Genomic DNA, 12,709 nt, shown 5'->3' with positions numbered 1-12,709 from the left:
CCAGGCCTGAATCTATAGAAATGTAACCTTCTGCTCAAGCCATGCACTTAAAATTGTGCTAAACATTAAATATGTGAATAAATTTATTCAGATGGGTGGAGCTAAATACAGCCTGGTTGTAATATGTGGTTGAGTGGGTGCTGGAGCACACAGGGACAAGACTCATTTGAAAGGACCAAATCTAAATGTGTGCAGGGTCAGTGTTGCTCTTGTATGAGATAACTTAGCCCCCTCCTCAGCCAGTTCAAACGTATAGAAATGTTCTCATGGAGTTTTAGAAGCTGTTGAAGTAACTGGGTTCTTCCTGACTGCCCCAGCCCCTAGAACACCCAGGCAGCTCCTTCAAAAGACAAAGCCTTGAAAACAGTCTTGAAAAGTCTTGAAAACACCCTGCATTTTCTGTGTTTCCTTGTTTTATTTTGCTTTTGTAGATTTTTTTTTTTTTTGGTTGTTGTTCTTTTGTTTTAATTTTCTTGCTCGCTTTTCAGGCTTCTTTTTTAATTTAGGGAAGTACCCTGAGGACCTTCCTGAGCCCCTCTCTGTCTTTCTTTTTCCCATTCTTTTCTTTTATTTTTAATAGCATATTGATTTCCTTTTTTTTTCCCAAGGACACAATGTCAGTTAGACATGTTGCTTCTGAGAAGTGGGATTAAGGGGGAGGGCATTTAGGGATTTCTGAGTGAAATAAAGGCAGTTAAGATGGATTCCCAGAGAAGGAGAGCACCGTGTGAATATCTCATAGATTGGGCAGGAGAAAGCAAGGGTGGTGGTATTTTGGTGGTGTATTCTCTCTCTGAGCTAAGCCTTTCAGAAACCAGAAACTCAAAGACTCTCTAATCACCAGGGCAGTGAACTTGGATTTGCAGTGTCTCTTGCCATCTTTTGGCAGGGTTGTATGTGGGGATTTTGTCTCAGCCCCATGGCTCATAGTCAGAATGACCAGAATGTTAGTCAAAATCCGCCATAGGAACAGGAATTTGCTATGACAGTTCCTGCTTGTCAACAAATTTTGGCCCAGTTCCTTGACTTGGTGTCATGAAAGAAGGGGCATTTCAAAATAAATCCTATCCCTGGGCTGCTTTTGGTTCATACAGTATGAACAAAGGCTGGGTCATGCACTGCAGAGGATAGATTTTTTTACTGTTTATTTTTTTAAAAAATACCCCTTTTTCTGGTTTTCTGGAGGTACCTTTAAGAACTCTAACTACAGTTTCTTATTTCAAGAACAACTAACCTTAATTTTTCTTTTTATTTTTACAACTGTTTGTTGGAGTGCTGATTTGTTGGCAGCTGAAACCAAATTCACTATTGACAGACAGGTGTCGATCCAGGCAACCAAGGTCAACAAACAAAACCAGTCATTTCCTGTCTACTCTTTTTTTCCCCCCTCTCTTTGAAATGTTACTAACTGGTAGATTTAAGCCAAACAGGAATGTCTGGCGAAATTATCTGGGTATGTCATGAAGAAAGGGAATCCTGTATGTATAACATACCTGATAGACTGTTTAATCACTTTTCCTCTCTCCAGGTAAAAGGCAATTTAAGCTAACATGTTAAAAAGCTCACTGGCTATTTGAAAAGCAAAACAAATAAAAATACAACTGGAGAAATACAGAAGCACACTGTTGGCTAATGGTATTTTTCTTCAGGAGTGATTTGGGACTTCCTTTATAGTGGAGCAGTCTAAAACACATTTGTAATTACATGCTGTTTATTTTCTTAGCATTGCTCTGGCATCTGGAGGCCTCAACTGAGATACGTTTTGGCAGGCAGTGCTCTTGCAGTAAATGAGAAAAGTCTACCCCCTAAAATGTCATTAATGAAATTTGTATGGGAAACAGTGAGAAAAAGGAAATATTGGTTTCTGATTTCTTTTACATATCTCTCACATCTTTCCTTTTGATTATATCAATAATCCATTTCCAACCACTCTTTCAATTTTTTGTTATCCAACACCCTTACATCTGATTGCCTCAATAAATCTTTTTCCAGTGTAAGTTTTTTGCTATTTTTGCCTCTTATATTATTTCATTTTATTTTTTCCTACTTTTTTCTATTTGCTATTCCAAATTTTCACCATCAATCCCAAAACTGCTGGATGCAAATAAGCATTGAAAAAATATAGTATCTTTCTGTATTATGAACCTGATAACAGGGCTGCACCCACTACTGAAGAGGTTATTTTTACTTGTACTTTACAATTTTTTTTTACCAGATTCAGTAGGCTGTGAGGTTTTTAACCTCAGTTCCTCCCACTGAGCCAACCCAGGGAGAGTCTTGTACCGCAGAATCCATCGGCATCCCTGAAAGTTCAAATGTAGTGTGTGGTTATGAAAGTCAACCTGGGTCTCTGAGAGAATGGGCCAGAATAAACACACAGGTTTAATTTATTTCTGAGAGTAACAGCACTGAACTCGCTGGCATTGCACTGGAGTTAATAACTTAAGTTTTAAAAGAATAGTAGGGAGGGGACTTGACCACAAGCACAAATGTGAAGCAAGTAACTCATAAGACCAGCACATGTACAAGAGCCAGGGAAAGGTCACTTGTTGCAAGGGAACAGTTCTGACTGCCAGAGGGCCCAGGTTGGCAGTCTCTGTGATGGTTTAGCCTGCCTATCAGGGCATTTTGCCTCTCCTGGAAATGAAAAGATCATTCCCATTAATGCCTGTGGGAATTTTGCATGTTACCTCAGCAGGAGAGGATGCTTGCTAAGAGAGGATGGCCTTTCCAAGCTGGGTTTGAGGAGCACCACACAGTGCAGAAGAAAAAGCATCTTCCCCATGGCACCAAGGTATCTCAGGGACATGTGCCCTATGTGTCTTGGAAGCCAGTGAACCTGGAGAAAATGTGTGTCATAAAGGTTTTCGCCTCCTGGCCTCCATGTGAGGCATTTGAACAAAACTGGTGAAGCCTAATTATCACTGAGATATGATACTGTGAATTCAACTTACCTTTAACAAAAAAAGTGCTGATTGAAAAAGGCATCGTTTTCTTCTACCCTCCAGCCCAGCTGGCCTCCTTAGAGCTTTGGTCAGGATGGTTTGAGAAAAACAATTTTGCATTTGCACAAAACCACTGCTTTCCAGATGCTATGTTTGGGACTTTTATACAGTCTCTTGATTATTTTATGCCAAATTCTGTTTCGAGAGTAAAAACAGATTCACTCCAAGCAAAAAGGGTGTGTGAGTGTGTGTATTTCTTTTGGAAGTGCTTGAGATCTAACCAGTGTCTCTGGATGTTTCCCCTAAGATTAAATTTCCCTTCCCTCCTTTTACTTTAGCAGCTGGCGTGATCTCTGTTGTTTTAACTTTCTTCCTCTTTTTCCCTTCCTGTTTTGCTACATCCTTCCAAATACAGAGGAGAAGCCCAGAATAAAGTAAGTATGACTGGAAGGGTTTCAAAACCCTGGGATCGTTTTCCTGATCTAGCAGAAGCCCTTAGATTCCCTGTTGGGCAAATGGCCACTAGAAGCCTTTATTCAGCTCTCCCTCATGCAACATCCATCTGTTTGTTCCTGCACACCTTTCCAGGATGTCTGCTTCCTTTAGAGGATGCCTTAGCAGGAGTTACTGGCCTGGCCTTAAGACCTGTTCCTGGTAGAATCAGACAACTCGTGGACTGCCTGAGATGCAGAGATCTCACAGGACCCCAAAATATAGGCAGCTCAACAGGAAATCCTCTGTAGGAAGCCATGGCTGGGAAACTGCCCTTTCCATCCAGGATTGCTGACAGTGGGAAAGGTGGCAAATGTTGGGCTGGGCTCAGTTGAGCTTTACTAAGGTTTCCCATGGACCTTCTGCCTCTGGGCCCCAGCACCTTCCCTTCCCACTCTGCCAGCTGCCCAGGAGGGAGGGTATAGCCCTGCACAGACAGACTCACAGACCAGCATCTTTCCATGTGGTAGGGAACGACCATAGGCTTTGGGAATAAAAAGGGCTTTTAGGGGTAACTCCCTGCCCTGCATGAGCTTCCAGGAAGGACAGGGGTCCTTAGTACTTTCCTGGAGTTGTTTTCTGCAGATGTGCTCTTTCACCCCTCTCTATCTGCACCAACACTCCTCCTTGTCAGCGTGGTTCCTGAGGGCAGGGCAGGATGGGCTATTTAAAAAGCTGCATATTCTTTAAGATGAAAATCCTTTATTTTTCTTTTCTTTTTGTTTTGTTTTTGACTCTCTGCAGACTAACTGCTCCTAAAATACCAGAGGGTGAGAAAGTAGATTTTGATGTAAGTATTCCTGAGACTTTGTTTGTCCTTTGTACCTGATAATAGACATGAGTTCAAACCCACATAACTCCTCCTGTATTGGATATTGCTGAGGGTAAAGTCAAAGACAAAAGTATGGTTGATTTGCCACTTGATTTCAGCAAAAGGTTACTCTCTGCTCCCTGAAACTGTCTGAATGCATTCACTGATAATGTCACTAAGCTAAAATCATATATTTCTTTTTTTTGTTGGTCTCCTTGAATCTTTGAAGCTAATATAAGGAGGAGAAAGTAAGTGTTTTAGGGATCTCAGATCCTCTGTCCCATTGTTGCAAATGGCTTGAAAGTTGCGGGCCCTCATTGGTTGCTTAGAAACACTAGCTAAAATTACAATAGTAAGTAGAGTTCCAAACACTTTCCTAGAAAGTGGCTAGAGAAATGAAAAATTCTGGTGTTGAAAACCTCCACAGAAATATTTGCTTTGCCCAAAATACAGGAATATTTTCTAGGTAAGATTTGTATTACAAAGCAAAGAGGAGGCAGCTAGTATATGAGAAGTGTGTAAGCAAAGCCAGGGATAAAATATGGTGTAGGGGAATGGGAGATTTGGATTCTTTACACTTCTAGGCTCCTGACTGTTGCCTGAATGAGTGTCTGATTGCCAAGAGCTATTTAAGCTAATCCATAGATTTCCATGGAAATCTACAGACACTTTCTACTTTTGTTTCTCTGTGTATGCAGGGTGCTGGGAATGTCCAGGACATAATACTAGAACAATATGCACTTAATGCATTTTTCTGCTCTTCTAGGACATCCAAAAGAAAAGGCAGAACAAAGACCTGATCGAACTGCAGGCCTTGATTGACAGCCACTTTGAAGCCAGAAGAAAGGAAGAGGAAGAGCTGGTTGCTCTCAAGGAGAGGATTGTAAGTCCTTGTACTGCCGTTTCCCAGTACTAGATTGAGAGATCACCTGTAGATGAGAAGCTGAAACCATTAGTCCACTGTCAGACTTTGACAGAAAGCTGTGCTGCCACCTACAGAAGTGACTGCTCAAGTCATCATCAGATGGCTTCTCCCCCCATCTGTCCCCTCTCTTAGCCTCTTGTTTTATATCTGAGAGTCGTACAAGAGACCCTTCTGCATGTTCTAGAAAGAGAGAAGGTGGCTCACACTCTATGAAACAAAGCTCTTGGTAGTGGGGTGTAACAGTGGAGGCAGGTAAAGCCATGATGATGATCCAAGGCCTCTGCTACTGCTCCCTGCAGGAGAAGCGCAGAGCTGAAAGAGCAGAGCAGCAGAGAATCCGGGCTGAGAAGGAGAAGGAGCGTCAGGCAAGGCTTGCGGTAAGTGTCTTTCCTTCCCTCTCCTTGTCTCTGCATCAAACTGGGGAGATTCTCTAGAGACAGAAAAAAACTACTGGTTCTGCCTGCCTCAGTCTGAAGATGAAATGACCACCCTCTTAAAGCAAGGGCAGAAAACAGGAGTTGCTAATTCTCATCACTGTCCTTCTCTGGTCACATTCCCGGCACTGGCTGCTGGGGAAACTGGGACTCTCCCCTAGAGTAACCTGTTCTGTGTTTTGCCCTCCACAGGAGGAAAAGGCACGGAGAGAGGAAGAAGATGCCAAGAGAAAAGCTGAGGATGATCTGAAGAAGAAGAAGGCTCTGTCCTCCATGGGTGCAACATACAGCAGTTATTTGGCTAAGGTAAAAATCATGGATCAATGAAAGAAATATGAGAACATTAAACCATGGGGTTGACTGGGAACAGTCTTCATTACAAGAGAAAACTGCCCAGCTTTCCTTCTTCTGGATCCCCAGCAGCTTGTCTTGCTTGCTCTGTCACTGAAATCACTTAATTCAGGCTTAATTTCTGCAGTCTGATGTTAATTGTTATTCTGAAAATAGGCTGACCAGAAAAGAGGAAAGAAGCAAACAGCTAGAGAGACGAAGAAGAAGGTCCTGGCAGAGAGGCGCAAGCCCCTGAACATTGACCACCTTAATGAAGACAAGCTGAGGTAACATGTTTATCCTAATTTATGGAATGTAATCTACTGATATTTGGTGTTACTGTCCTGGAGCCTTCTCTGGTGATAAAATGAGGTAGAGGAGGGGGTCTTCCTTGAAATTCATCATGGGAGACTTATAAGTTGTGCCTTTGCTTAACCTGGAGAATGGAGGAGAGATGGGAATGTAGGGAAGTGCTGAAATGGTTTGGTAACCCTCTAGTTGTGTTCCTGGCATAGCTCTGTTAGCCCCTCTTGCTAATTAGGATTAGTCATTTCCAGGACTAGCTCTGGGATTAGCTGAACAAGCTTACAGACTGGTATCTGTTGCATTCCCAGGGGTGGGTTAATGCTGCTAAGGTATGAATATGGATCTCCATTAAGGCTGGAGGTTTGGAAGCTAAGTGCTCTAGTGCAGAGCAGTCATCAGATGATAGTCTGGACTGCACATGTTGGAGTTTACACATGATTGAAAGATGAAGTTGGCTCACCTCAGCCCTGACACAGATGAGATTGCACAATGGCAACTGCTCTGCTTATCTGGGTGACCGTCAGAGTCCTCCTTCCTTCTTGTCTGATTCCTGGAGTCTTATCTTTCATTAAGAGTTAGGGGGAAAATGAGAGGAATTATGTTAATGTGTGACACATACAAGACTGCAAGTCTAAAAGGTTTGAAGGCGAGAGGGCGAGAAAAATGTGACCTTGAAAATGATGAGTAGCTTTCAGAGAACAGAGAGGGTTTACAGAAAGATGTGTGAACAGCATTAAATAAAATTCATTATTAGTGATGTGAAAACCATGGAAAATACCTGATGTCATGTGTTTCTTCCACTTTCCTTTCCACATAAACACACAGGGACAAAGCTAAGGAGCTGTGGGACTGGTTATATCAGCTGGAGACTGAAAAGTATGACTTTACAGAGCAGATCAAGAGGAAAAAATATGAGGTGAGTTGACAGGCCATCTTGCTAATGGCACAGGGTCCAAAATGTAAAAATCTCTCTGATTCCTCAGGCAAAAGTCATGTTGTGACATTATTTGGGTCTCCAACGACCCTTTGCAATACTTAAGCAGCAAGATGCTTGGAACTGCATTTCCCTACTATACGTACTTGAACTGGATTTCACATTTTAGGCTAAAATTGAATAGAACGCTTTTAAGGTTTTCAGTGCCCCATGGAAAGGCAATCCCAATGGAAAATGGACTCCCTGCCCTCTCCTGAAACATTGTTAATTCTTGTTTATCTATAGGTAACTGTGGCCTGAAAATTCAGTAACTCAGTTCATGTACCTCCATTGCAAAGTAATATTTTTAGATCCATCTTTGATTTCAAACTTGAACGTTGTAAGTTTATTCCGTCCCAGACAGATTACCCGTGGATTGAGCTCTCTGGAGTCACTGAAAACTGTCTCCAGACAGGACCATCTGACTGAAGTGTCACATGGTAACAGAAAGCAGACATGCTTCCTTCACACGGTCACTGGACAGGGCTGCACTCACCCACATTAGGTTTCAGTGGCTGAGAAATCCTACTTGGTCTCTCTCTGTCTCGCTATCCTTTTAATTCCCAATCACACAGACACATGCTGGCAGGGAGTGAGCAACACCAACGTAACTATCTCAATCTCTCTTAGATTTTAACAATGCGTTGCAGGCTGCAGGAGCTTTCCAAGTTGTAAGTACAATGAACTTGCCTGTGTAACAACAGCAGCAAAGGCTACCAAATGCATGAGCCTGCCGCATGGTCAGAGCCAGGCGCCAGATGAGAGCTGGCACTTGGCTCCAAGTGCAGAGAGAAAAGAGAAAAATGGATCTTGTGTCTCTCCATTCACTTCCTTTTTCTCTCCCTTTCCATTCTTTGAAAAGATATAAAGCGGTAATTTAGGAAAAGAGTCAAGAGTCCAACAGGGATTTGGTTAAAGAAATGAGCATGCAATCTACTGAGAGCACCCTAAAATAATTTCCTATCCAAAACTCTGTACCCAAAAATGGGTATTATGTGCATGGGGGCATCACGCTGATGCACCTGGGATATATGCAAAAGCTTAGGGACACATGTAATACCCTGGACTACAGCATATAGAGAATAGTATGGGGTTTGGGAAGCTTCTCCACCTCGTGGCATGAGATCCAAAATACTGGAGAGGGCTGGCTTAAGGATAACAGATCAAGTGGGTGTGGAAAGACAGGAAATAAGGCAGGGGAGGGGTACGTGTTGTGATAGTGAGATCTCTGCCTAAACAAAGAGGTGGGTGCCTGCTGATGAAAACCAAGGAGAGAAAGTACAAAGAATGAACAAAGCAGAAGAAAAATGCACAGCTAAGATGGGGAAAGTGGAAGAATTAAGGGAAGATGATAGCAGGAAAAAATTGAGGAGAAAGGTGAGTGAAAATAGGAAAGAGAATGAAGGAGACACAAGCAAGGATGAAAGGGAGAGACAAAGGAAGGAAGTGGGACACACAGAAGTAGAGCCATTCTTTAGCTCTAGTGTCTGTTGCTCTTTGGTGCTTCATTGGAGTGAGTGTCATAGTCACAATCATAAGGTTATGACTGAAGGTAAGTCTTAAGTGCTTGGGTCACACTGAAGACAACTGGTTCTCCTCCACACTTGAGGAAAATACTTGGTCGGAAAAAAGCAATTTAAACTTCTGTGAGAAATACTAAAACTTCCACGAGTAAGTACAAAAGCAAGTGATCTGTTGATCTCTCCTTGCTTGTGTTGTCCTGTTCCTGGTAATGTTTCAGTCTCTTATTTTGTTTCTGTTTGCCATGGAAAGATGTGAGCCAGGAATTACCAGTTCTTGGGACAACCAGAATGTATGACTTCTGTTTTTCTTTTTTTGCACGCTGGGAATGTCAAGTGCGACTTTAAATATTCAAAATTTGGGTCATCAGTTCTTGGACCAGCAGAGTCAGTGCAGAATTTTGAATTGCACCAAAAGCAGAAGCAAAGCATACATCTTGGCAAGGACATTTCTTTAGTCCAGGAAAACTAAGCAGAACCCTGACTCAGTTACAAATGAGAAGATGAAGGGGCAAAAGAGGGCCCTCTATCACACCCTAGTGTTTTGTAGGCTTTTCTAGTACCTGACTCCCAGGATTTCAGTAGCAAGTCCAGGCCTAAAGACCAAACTGAGTTACTAAGGCTAGAAGGTGTTTATCCTGTGCAAGGTAGGTGTTTGCTTTCCTATGCATCAGGTCATCTTCTCTTATTAAATGAGTGGCTGGGAAAGAGGTGACTGCTACAAGCTCCTCGCCTCCTACTCTGCCAGCCAGCAGAAGGTACTCCAGGAGGATGTGATACCCATCTTCCATTCTTGAGGTCCCCATCCAAAGACCACTGAAGACCTTTGGGCTTACACGCTTCCTGATGTATAGGAGTAAGGGAAGAGTGAGAAGGTGAGATTGACACATGCAAGTGATGGAGCCATCCAAAAGCTTTCCAGTTGGCCAAGGTGACACTCATTCAGGTTCACCTGCCTGCAGTTTGACAAGTGAGTTCAAAGGAGATTAATTTCAATGTGTAGAAACCCCTCTAGTAAGGGTTATAAAATTCTAGCTCTTCTGTCCCTTGACATGTGAAGGTGGCTTGCAGATTTATTACCAAGAAGTAACATTTCTCTCCTTCAACCACGGGTGAGATTTTATTTCACAGGAAGTACTAATTCCTACTACAGGCACCTGTTTTGAGCACTTCAGCAGGTAAAACTCCCCTCTCCTTGAGGGAACAAGGTTTCTTTGTCTCTAAAAACCCTGGTCATATATGTTGTTTGCAGATTGTCACCCTCAGAAACCGGATTGATCAGGCCCAGAAGCAGTAAGTATTTATATCCCCTTCCTAGCTCCTGGCTTGGGGATATCTTCTCAGTGTTCAAATGAGTCACTTCAGCCTCAGCACTGACATTTTCTTGTTGCAATGAAATGGGGCAAGAGATGGAAGGGCCACTCCCATCCTGCCTCACATTGAGAAAATGAAAGGCAAACTGAAGTGAATGTAACACCTAACAAGAAAAAAATTGTGTTTCTTCACACCCTATCTTCAAAATTTTCCTCTGCTTATTGTTGGGTTTTTCAAGCACCTGTGTGAGGTGCTTTGAATACTTGAGGGAATACAACCCTTGTTTATGAAGGATAAACAAGAGGTTGCTAAGATTATGAGGAATGGTGTGTAACAAGACTAACGTAATGGGATTCCTGTTGTGAGTTCTTTTCACTCATCATCTCCCTCTGACTTTTCTTCACCACAAGACTATTTCATTACTATTCATAAAGACTAATATCTTTATTCTAGGTGTTTTTAATGAATTTATGAGACACCAGGGGTAGACAAAGCTTGAGGGTTAGGACATGTAGAAAACTAACACTCACAGAGAAGTAACTTCAGGGAAGCAAGGGAGGAGAGCTCTCCAGTGGTAGGTTTGATCTTCTCTGTGTGTCTGTATCTATTTAGCAAAGTCATGCCAGGAATGAAGCAGTGGCCTTTGGTGATATGTTTGGATGATAGCAGTTACCAGTTACTGCCTTCCCACTTCCCCAGGACACCCTGACTTATCAAATGAATGTAACACTGGGGATTTGGTAGACTGAAGATGCCAAACATAAGGCTTGACCTTCCCATGGTATTTTCTGCACAGAGCTGTAGGCTGATGAACCTCAGCAGAATGTGCAGCTGCAGGAGGATGCCATGGTTTGTCTGGGTGTTGCTGCTCGTGTGGGGCACTACCATACCACCCACAACAGGGCACTGCCTGCTTGTTCTCCCAAAAGACAGGATACTCTCTCAGGACATCATTTGAAAAGGTTGCACTGAGAAGCCCAGAGCTAATGAGATTTCTGTGTGCTTAAATTTCTATCCACACTAGACACTATCATTCCAAAGCAGTGCCTGCCAATGTGTTATTCAAGGATCAAATGAGTCTTTTGCTTCAGACTTTATTAAATCCCCTTAAGCACATGCTAAATGTTAGGTGTAACATCAAACATCACAGGTGCTTGTGGATATAAAAGGACTCTGCCTTTGTTTGAGGAGCGGTGCAGTTCCTACACTGGGTTTTGAACCTTCAGAAAGGCTGGCAAAAGGGACATAGAGATTAATTTAAGATAAGCAGAAAGTGCATGCTCTCTTTTATGTAAACCATCAATTTTTTCAAATAGACCAAGCCTGTCTTGGTCAAAGGTAAAGTATCCACTATGTGTGTGTCTCTGTCACTGTGCTACATCCTTCTGTAAATATGGCTGGTGCTCCTGAACCAATTCGTGGGGCAGCAAAACAAAAATCTCCCCAGATGTGATGTCCCCATGTTTTTCTTCTCCCTGGAGGAACCAGTGGTTCTGAAGAAAGACCTCTGTTGACAGCAGCACCTTGTTCTTGGTCCCCAACCCCACACTATGCCATGTCAAAGAGCTGCCCCCACTTCGCATGTGCTTTGGTTCAAGAAGCAGCCTCATCATTTTGTGTGTGTGAGATGGAAGGGTTTGGGGGTTTGCCAAGCCCCACAAACCAAGGTGCTACTAATGGGAACTAGTGCAGAATCTAACTCAACTAACTTCCTGCCCAGCCCCATTCTGAGTTCAGGCTTCTCAGGCAGAAGGTAAGTGGCTTGCATGTAGGATTGCCCTTCTGTGTGCAAGAACTCTTGGAGAGAGTTTCCCTCAGGTGCTTTGAGTGGGGAGTATAGCTGGACTGCTCCCACACACCATGAGCAAGACAGGGATACTGATATGAGAGCAGGCCTAAAAAGTTGTTTGGATTGTTTTGGAGGCTCTTGCTCTCATGATATAAATAGCCACTCTGCCTTTGCTAGAGCAAAGCAATTCTTAGTTGTATTTAAATTAGTTTCAGCTTTTTGCCTCCACTACTGAATAGAGCATCTGGGGAATTTGATCAGAGCTCTTTCATACTGAGCAAATTTCTCTAGATAGAGCTCTAAATCCTAAAATCTAGACCACAGCAGATTTGTATTCAGAAAACATCAAGTCTGTGGCTGCACAGACCTGTCAGTTAGTTTGGAGACCACCTAGATTTCTATCCTGATAATGCAGGAGTCTGGAAGGGTCCACCTCTTTCAGGCATGCACATCCTGCCTTTCACACTAAGAGCCCCAGGAGGAATCTTTTTCCACAATATCAACAATATCTTTCTCAGGATGTGGTCAATGGCAGGTGTACCCAACATGTGAGAAGTGAAAGCAGCTGAAACCTAATCTAAGAATCAGAAATGCAGAGTGGACACAGACCCCCACTGCTTCCATCATGCTGACATGTTTTTCTTTCCTTTTGCATTGTAGCAGCAAGAAGGCAGGAGCCAAGGGCAAGGTTGGTGGGCGCTGGAAGTAAAGAACCAGGCAGCATGGCCTTTAGTGGTGTGCTGAACCCCTGCTGGCCTCCTCTTTCCTCCTTCACCGATCACTTGTGTTCTCATGCCTCAATGATAACAAAAATCCCATCAGCCTGGATTGGCTATTGCTGCTGCTTTTCTTCCTGGAGGGGTCTGGTGG

General features: G+C 43.0%; 1 protein-coding gene across 4 annotated transcripts in view; it reads left to right on the top strand.

Moving 5' to 3' along the window:
- TNNT3 (troponin T3, fast skeletal type) overlaps positions 1-12,643 on the top strand; it is a 30,673-nt gene extending 18,030 nt beyond the window's left edge. For 2 of the 4 annotated variants that reach the window (XM_069016954.1, XM_069016956.1), the window contains exons 7-15: positions 3,361-3,379; positions 4,182-4,227; positions 5,015-5,131; positions 5,473-5,550; positions 5,800-5,913; positions 6,115-6,224; positions 7,069-7,159; positions 7,847-7,887; positions 12,500-12,643. In XM_069016954.1, coding sequence (XP_068873055.1) covers positions 3,361-3,379; positions 4,182-4,227; positions 5,015-5,131; positions 5,473-5,550; positions 5,800-5,913; positions 6,115-6,224; positions 7,069-7,159; positions 7,847-7,887; positions 12,500-12,548 — 665 coding nt within the window. In that variant the 3' untranslated portion in view covers positions 12,549-12,643. Of the gene's footprint in view, positions 1-3,360; positions 3,380-4,181; positions 4,228-5,014; positions 5,132-5,472; positions 5,551-5,799; positions 5,914-6,114; positions 6,225-7,068; positions 7,160-7,846; positions 7,888-9,988; positions 10,030-12,499 lie in introns of all 4 variants that reach the window. The other 2 variants (XM_069016953.1, XM_069016955.1) reach the window with 1 other exon arrangement.
- The last annotated feature ends 66 nt before the right edge of the window (positions 12,644-12,709 follow it).

The sequence above is a fragment of the Aphelocoma coerulescens genome, chromosome 5 (assembly GCF_041296385.1).
Source record: "Aphelocoma coerulescens isolate FSJ_1873_10779 chromosome 5, UR_Acoe_1.0, whole genome shotgun sequence".
Classification (NCBI taxonomy): domain Eukaryota; kingdom Metazoa; phylum Chordata; class Aves; order Passeriformes; family Corvidae; genus Aphelocoma; species Aphelocoma coerulescens.
Note: the sequence above shows the minus strand (reverse complement) of the source record. Positions and strands in the feature narration are given on the sequence as shown.